This window comes from Oryzias melastigma, linkage group LG8, assembly GCF_002922805.2.
Source record: "Oryzias melastigma strain HK-1 linkage group LG8, ASM292280v2, whole genome shotgun sequence".
Classification (NCBI taxonomy): domain Eukaryota; kingdom Metazoa; phylum Chordata; class Actinopteri; order Beloniformes; family Adrianichthyidae; genus Oryzias; species Oryzias melastigma.
In genome coordinates, this window is record NC_050519.1 from 44,747 (window position 1) to 53,354 (window position 8,608).

At 44.1% G+C, this 8,608-nt stretch overlaps 1 protein-coding gene across 1 annotated transcript; it reads right to left on the minus strand.

Annotated features, from left to right (window-relative positions):
* Window positions 1–34: 34 nt before the first annotated feature.
* pigq (phosphatidylinositol glycan anchor biosynthesis, class Q) lies at window positions 35–7,671 on the minus strand (the record flags this gene model as incomplete). Its single annotated transcript, XM_024272543.1, is given in 14 exon segments — window positions 35–460; window positions 533–594; window positions 1,324–1,438; window positions 1,511–1,591; window positions 1,660–1,771; window positions 3,133–3,286; window positions 3,353–3,479; window positions 3,557–3,677; window positions 3,740–3,871; window positions 4,621–4,817; window positions 4,885–5,048; window positions 5,419–5,605; window positions 5,736–5,916; window positions 7,593–7,671. Coding segments are annotated over 13 exon segments (1,758 nt in total). The 3' UTR covers window positions 35–307.
* Between the last annotated feature and the right edge of the window lie 937 nt (window positions 7,672–8,608).

The window sequence follows — 8,608 nt, forward strand, 5'->3', positions numbered from 1 at the left end:
TGAAGACGCCACTCAGGTCCATCTTTACATGGAATTAACTTAAATATAATGTAAAAATGAAGTTTATTATAAAACAGATTTCATCTTTCAACTTGGATCAAACGACTTCTATGTTACAAGATAAATCTTGTTAATGAAACATTTCTAGCTTTACTAAAATAAAGAGATTTCTGTTTGAACTGAAGCTGCTGCTGTTAGAATCAGAGACATCTAAACTAATCTCTTCACCGTCGCGGTCCAAACAGACAAAGTTCATGTTTTAAGGGTTAAATTCAGCCGCTGGCGACTCTCGGCTGTCGCTCCGCCCTCAGTCCGCTTTGGTGCTTTTGTGTTTCCATGGATACACCAGCTCCCCCACGAACAGCTTCTTGACCAGCGCCGCCCACGAGTCCCGGGGGTAGCAGCTGTAGGTGGGGGTGCGGTAGGTCCGGACCGCGGCGCTGCAGCTCAGAGGGTTGATCTGTGGAGGGAGACGCAGCCTGGTGAGGAGGACGGCGGCGCCGGGCCGAAGGAGGACGGAATGTGAGCTCACCTCCATCAGCAGGTGGAGGGCGGAGCCTGGCTCCTCACACAGAACCCTGAACTTCACCCCCTCTGAAACACAAACACAGATGACGGTTCCGGCTCACAGAACCTTTGGGTTCTGCTGGGTAATTCTATCCGGCCCTCCAGATCATTTTATTGTTATTGATGACCCGATGTTATCTTGGGCTCATTTCTAACTTTGACTAAATATATTTTTATAGAGTAAAATACTGAAAGTTATTTAAGGTTTAAGTTGATTTATTCTGGAATAATATTCCTGCCTTTTTATTATTCAGAATTATGTTAAAAAGTTACAGTTTTAAACATTTGCATTCTGTTAGCTTTTTGGACTAATTTGGTATTTACTAAGATTTTTTAGGTTATTTTGGAGTTTAGCTAATATTTCAGCTGAATATCAGCTTCAATGTTTTTAACTATCAATTTCAGCATCTTCAGCAGACAAATTCAGTTTCCAGCATTCACACTAGCATTATCACAGGTAATGTTTTATATCTAGTTCATAATTAAGTTAAAAAGTTACAGTTTTAAAGTTTTAAAAAGTAGTTTTATTGTCTTCAATAAATGTTTTTCCTGTTCGTGACCTCAGGTGTGTTTTGGAGTTTGACCCCCTGTACAGTTGAGTTTGACCCCCCTGCTTTAGGGGGTCAGAATCCGGGCCTCGAGGGCCGGTGTCCTCCATGTTTTCCAACCACCTGATCGGCAGGAGGTCGACCCTCGAGGCCCGGATCTGGACTCTCCTGCTTTTAGTCCCAGTTAGAAGGGGGGTGGGGGGGGTACCTGCCAGTCTGTAGGGCCGACAGATGCGCAGGCCCAGAGCGAAGAGCGGGAAGGAGTTGATGAAGTCCACGCTGAGGTGGAGGACGCCCTGGAACAGCACCACCCCCAGGCGCAGCTGCACGGGGACAGGGGGGTCAGAAACAAACATCAGTGTTTTTGTGGGGGTGTCATGAGGGCTTCATCTCACCAGCGTGAAGACCAGGTAGTAGAGCGCTGTGGTGGGCAGGAGGAAGAGCAGGACGGTGAAGAGCAGCGTCCCGATGAAGAGCTGGACACACAAACAGTTTAATGAATTCATTCGTGAACGAACCGCTTCACCACAGTGACCGGACTCACCTGGTCCAGGTCGTAGGAGCACGAGTCCACCCTCTGCCGCAGGACGTTCCACTTCTTCCCCCGGAAGAGCCTCCAGAGAGACGACAGACCGTAGATCTTCATGCAGTAGAGCCTGACAGACACAGACAAAGATCCTCTATTTAGAAAGATCACTCTGGATTGAATTGTTGATTTCTGTTTTACATCGCGGGGGGGGGCTCTTTGTCTTGTGGGCCTCAAAGGGCTTTAAAATTTGACAGAAGAGCCGGACCAGGAGCATCTCATAAGAGAAAGAAATATCATCGAATCTGGAGGAAAACGTTTTATTTTTGATTCATAACATATATAAATATATATATATATATATATATATATATATATAATAAAAACTGAACATTTTGGGGTTTAGCTGGGAGATTTTAGCCCTGCCCAGCGTACTATCTATTTCACAAATTTGATCTTTTACAAACTGTATTTTTTAATCTGATTCACAAAGATTTGAACAATAAAAAATGAGTCATAATGTGATAAGGGGCGGCGCTCAGTGGACGCGTCTGCAGTAAACCTTGAACTATCTGTTTATTTCTCTCTGTTTGTCTTGTTCTTGGTTGTACTGAAAAACAATGAATTTCCCCCCGGGGATTAATAAAGTATATTGATTGATTGATTGTTCATTTTCTTCAAATTCGTCCTCTATCATCAGAATAAAACATGTTAAAAACACTCTTCATGGGAGTGGGACTATAGACTCTTACAGGTCAGGAAAGGATCCACGTTGTTCACCTTGTACTGATTTAAGTTTTTTTAACAGAGAAGTTGCTAAAAATATTGAACCATTCCCCAAAAGGAGCAGGAGTTCATTCTCCTATGATTTCTGGTTTCATCGAGTCTTTGGTCCGACCTGAATTCTTCCCACTTATCCCTCCAAACGGAGAGTTATGAAAGAATAGTCTCCTAATTCAGATGTGACTTTTGTTCAATGATGTCACCAATAGTCGCCGGTCTGCTAGCGTGGAGCTTCCATTGTTCAAATATACACAACAACAGCGGTTTGATAACTTTAAAGGTCCTTCTACAGCACAGTCAGGACTTCCATGTAAACGTCTGTGGTTCAGAGAACATCAGCGTGAGGAAAAACGCTTCTCAGCGCGACGCGGTTCAGCCTCACGATGGAGGACTTCGTGTCCCTCCGATTAGAGGGTCGGATTTAAAAAAACTTCAAATGGAGGGGAAGGGAGAAGGGAAGAATTCGAATCGGACCTTTGAGTAAAGAAGGTTTGTTATGAGATGAAGTTCAGATGAAGAGCTAAAGCTTTGATCCAGAATTTCCTCTGTTTTCCTGGATTTTATTCGTCTGTTTCTAACTTGGTTTCTGTCAGTTTTGAATGAACGGATCAGCTGATCCATCCAGCATCAGAGCTTTTGACCCAAGAGAAGAACGCGGGTCGTAGAAGGTCAGCCCCGCCCACACCGCGGTGCCGTCAGCAGCAGTACCTGGCTCCGTACACGTAGAAGCAGTAGATGTGGAAGGTGAGCAGCGCCACCATGTCGGACAGCAGCGACAGCGCGAAGGTGAGGCCCAGGCCGGCCGACAGACCGCCGTACCACAGGATCTGCTCCACGAACGGCGCCAGCAGGTGGATGTAACCTGAGGGAGGCGGGACGCTGTCAGCAGCAGAACCACAGAACCGGGTCTCTCTGAGCCCACACTCACTGATCCACAGGTGGATGTGGTACAGGAAGAAGCGGCCCAAAACCTGGTCCAGGGCCCGGTTCATCTTGAGTCCTGCCGGAGCTCCCATCAGCCACTGCAGCAGCTGCTCCAGCTCTGTGGCCACACGCTGAGGAAGAGGAGAGGCAGATGAAGGATCGTGGAGGTTCTGGACCGGCTCCGTCAGCAGGAACGCGCTCCACTCACGTCTGCTGCAGGCACGAGCGCGTTGGCCAGCGCAGCGACGTGCCCGTCCCGGTAGAGCCACGACATGAGGAGGACGCCGAGCGCCACGTCCACCAGCAGAGACACCACCACGTTGGCCTTCCTGTGGACGGGAGGCGTCACTTCAGGAGGTTCTGGTTCCGCTCAGGCTGGCGCAGAACTCACCTCATGAACTCAGAGTGACCGCCGGCCGCCGTCGGGGAGCTGATGGACCGCAGGTGCTCGGTTCTGAAGCTCAGCTGGACGCAGGTGGACAGTTTGGAGGACAGGAAGCTCAGCGGGAAGATCCTGAAGATCCTGTGGGACCAACAGAAGAGTCAGAACTTCCCAGAAGGAGAAGTGTTCTCTTTGGGGCTGCTGCGATCAATGGAGTAATCGACGACTGACTGACTATTAAAATAATCGTCAACTAATTTATCCGTCGATTAGTCGTTACTTTGTATTATAAGAGTCAGAGTTTAGAAAAGACAGAAGTTATAAAGACATTCTGTTAGCTTTTTGAACTATTTTGAAATGTATTAAGATTTTTAGGCTATTTTGGAGTTTAGCTAATATTTGCTAATTAGCTGTATTTGCTAACACTAGCTATTTTGGCTAATTGACATTTTTTTCTGGATTTTTTTGGGCTGATTTGGAGTTTAGCTAATATTTCAGATGCATGTTAGCTGTTTTCATGCTTTTTGCTGTTTTTTAGTCTAATTTGACATTTAGCTAATATTTTAGCTGGCTATCGGTGTTTTCACCTATCAGCTTCAGTGTTTCAGCATCTTCAGTGGCCAAATTCAGCTTCCAGCATTCACACTAGCGTTATCACAGGTAATGCTATAAATCTAGTTTTCAGTCAGTTTAAAGCTAATGATGGTTCAGATGTGTTTTACATCCAGTCTGTACATGACCCGATTAATCGACTAATAAAATAATCGTTTGTAGCAGCTCTACCCGACATCAGCACAAAGAAACAGAAACCAGAACATCTGCAGTCATTCCAACAACAGCCGAACAATAACTCAGGTTCAGCTGAGCGACCCGACACCACGAGCTCTCACCGAAGGCGGCAGAACCGCGTCCAGACGGACAGCAGCCAGCTGAGGAGCAGGCAAAGCGGCACGGACGCCCGCTTCAGCAGCTCCACCACGATGCTGCCCTCTCGGCCCTCCGTCTGCCAGTGGGTCGACCTCAGCGGCCCGTCGTCGTACCTGTCCAGGAAGAAGAGCGGCTGGCTGCGGGCCACCGTCTGGAACACCTGCGGAGGAGGAGGAGGAGCTGCTGACAGCAGGAGGAAGGGGGCGGAGCTCCGGCTCTGAGCGTACCTGTCTGAGCTCAGAAGCAGCTGCAGCTTTGGCGTCCTCCAGCTGGACGGGGTGAAGCTGAGACAGCATCACCTTCCTCTGCTCGTAGTGAACGAAGACCACCTTCTCTTCGTCCTCCTCTTCCTCAGGCCTGCTCGGCTTTTCGTTCTCCTGCCCAGCAGCTCCTTCAAAATAAAAGTGTAAAAATGAACTGAAACTGAAGACATTTTATTTTGAAAATGTATCAGAACATGTGAACGCGTTTAATATTCATTCTTTCATGTCGACATATTTAGCGTCACATCAGACATTTTCATTCTGATTTTATTGACGTTTTCTTAATCATTTTTCTGTTAAATGATGGATCCGCCTCCACCAGATGTTTATCCGATCAGCTGATGAACTAAAGCTTGTTTTAAATCGTCAGGATTTCATCCAGTCCAGCTTCACTTTAACGTTCACTTCTGGCTGAGAAGGAACTCTGGACTTGAACCAAGTTTCTCAAAGCCCTGATTGAAACGTGAGATCAGAGTTTGAAGCAGGAACAGGACTGACTCGGACTCCGGTCCAGGATGTCACAGGTGAAGCCCATCTTTCCCATCGTCCGGCTGATCTGAAGCCAGCGTTCCTGTGGGAAGATGGTGCTCAGATCCCGGAGGAAGCTCTCCAGGCCCTCCTGACCTTCTTTGGGTAAACTCCAGGAGCCCAGCACCGACAGCTCCTCCCCGCTCTGCCTCTGGATCTGTTAGCATGAGGGACAAAATGTCGGATTTCTTTTAGTTAACTCGGGTGATTATTTCAGACCAATTGTGGCTTCTAACGTGATCCCTCACAACACTCTGATGCTGGAGGGGTTCTGCAGCCGCACCGACCTGCTGGATGTACTGTTTGACCTGAGCCGGGATGAACGGGTAATGAATGACCGCCAGAACCACCGCCGAGTCGTGCCCGGGGATCCAGCGGCCCACCAGCAGCCCGCTGTCGGCCCGGTTACAGCACTGCGGGAAGAAGATCTTCAGCACCATGGCGCCTGCAGATCAGCATCTAGCAGCTCTGCAGCCACAGGAAGTCAGGCATTATCACAATAAGAGCATCAGAACAACAAGGTTATCTCAGATTTTTATACTAATAAAAGTCGGATCGAACCAAATAAAACAACTAAATTTATGCTTATTAACACTTTAAAACAACCGACTGACCAACAAACAGATCAATCAATCAATCAATATACTTTATTAATCCCCTGGGGGGAAATTCATTCAAGAATGAAAGACTACATTAACAATGATGATATTTCTGATATTAGAGACAAAAAGCAAAGAAGAAATCAATAAACTGATGATGTTCTGTTTGTTAAACTGCTTCAATAAGAGTTTTACAGAAAAAAATCTGATCAGCAGAATAGAAAAAAAACACAAATGTAAACGATCATCTGTTAGTATATTAAGTTTCTCTACATTTATTTTGATATTATATTACATGAAAAACTGAAAAATATCCAGTGATTAAAAAAACTAAAATCTTCACTGAACAGAAGAAAACAAGCAAAGACAAACTTTTAATTATTATTTTCACTTTTGACACATGATGGGAGAACGATCTGCTTATGTGCCCTTCAAATATCGAGTCCGGGCTCTGTTGCTATGGCAACAAGTAGAAGGACATTGATTTGAACTCGAATCGATACCAGCAGCCGCGAGAACTGGGTTATTTTTGACGGGAAAATTCAGAGAAACACAATAGACGGTCAGGTGAAGGAAAATAACATGTAAATTTGAATAAAGTTCGTGCAATAGGACTCGGGCTGAAAACTGGTTAGTTCACTTTTACGAGGACGGTCGTTTTCCCGAACAAAACGTTAAAGAAAATCGCAGCAAATTGAAGAGTTTTGATGTTTAGCTGGACTAAAATCATTGTAAGCTTTCAACAAAAGAGTACGAATTATTTATTTACCTGAAAAACGGGAATTCAGCTGAAACTCTTCATTGAAACGACTTCGGACTAACGAGAGACTGCCGCCATTTTTGTTGTTGATGGTCCGTTTCCTTTAGTGGTCCGACCACAAACGGCTCGGAGATGTTAGTTCCGAGGGAAACAAATGACCCACATTTTCAAGTCAAAGGTGGTAAAATAAACAAACAAACGAATAAATAAATGAACTTTTGTCTCTTTTTTTATATTTTATAATAATGAATTGATTTAAAAATACAAAATCGTTGTCTTGAATCATATTTGTATTGTTTTTTAGTGCTTTTATCTCTCTTTGACGATACGTTTATGAGGGTTTATGTTAAAGTAGGCTAAATATGTATGTTATTGTAAATTTTTATGTTTTTCAACTTTTTTTTTCAAATAAGAACTTTAATAAATAAATATGTCTGGGGTAACTATCCCTTCAGTTTTCATATAAAACTAAATAATATTGTGTTGATTTTAGCAGCAGTTCATTTAATAGTATTCATATTAAAATATTTATTACTGTTTTATAAAAATTGTAATATGGCAGAATTATTATGTTCATATGAGCCTTTATTTATTACCTTCATCTAGTGCCTGAAACACTCGAACCTGTAACTGATAATTCTGTTTAAACTGTACATCTCAGCCTTTTATTCCAAACACACGTGTAATATGACACTAAATTAGACTTTACAATAGCCATGTGTCATTATTTTAATTTGTCCAAAACAAAGAGAAAAACAAGGAGCAGAAGGTTTTCTTTTACTCACCAGAGGGCTCAGAAACTCTGAGGCTCAGAAGGAGTCGACCCAACTGTCAGGAGGTTATCTCCTGCTGCAGCGACACAGCCTGAAAAGAGCGGGAGAAAAACCTGCAGCTGAAATAATCAGCACAAGTCATCTGCTTCACAGCTTAGAGTGAAAAACTTCAAGTCAACTGAAGCTGCAGCGTGAATAGAGGCTAAACTCTTGACTAAAGATGCTAAAAGGGAAACAAGTATTTTAAAAAGGTTTGAAATTGAGTGTTACAAATATATGGAAAATGTACAAAATCAAAACACGATATTAGTGAAAATGCTACTAAAAAGAATACAACAATCCAAAAACCAGAAGAAAAAAACAATTGTATTATGAATATGAATGAATATATGAGACAGCATATAGGAGAGTAAAAGGGAAAACTTTAATTAGACTTCCCAGAGACCTGATCCCCGATGACCAGAAGAGATGGATGAAAAACTTATGTTACAAGTGCTGCAGTAGTGTGACCTCACTTAGTGTTATGGAAAAAAGTTCACTCTTTTCACTCCTTTTCAAGAAATGAATCAAACTTCTTTTGACAAAGTTGATCTTTACAGATCCCCGGTGGATCGCCCACGCTGCACTCTTGGCCGTGGACCACGCCCCCGACACCATCCTGCATGTCTGAGTGAGAGTGATTCCTGCTGGGTCGTCTGTCCTCCTGCTCCTGGTCGTGGACTGCACTTCTGCTTCGTCTTGATTGTGGACTTAATCATCACTCGTCCCTCAGCTCCATCTGAATGAACTCTTAGATTCGTAGTTGTAAAAGCTAATTTTTCTTTAACCGTTCTGGTATCTCCTGTCCGTCCTGGGATAGGATCTCTCCTTCATGTGGGAATCCCTAAGTAGGGATGGGCGATATGACGATAAAAAACCGTCTTACGATCTCCAAAGCTGACGATCTGTCATTTTTAAGAGATCGTTATATCGCGATCTTCTACAAAAAGCTGCAAGAGCGAGAAGGCAAAAGCTTGTTGACAGCTGTG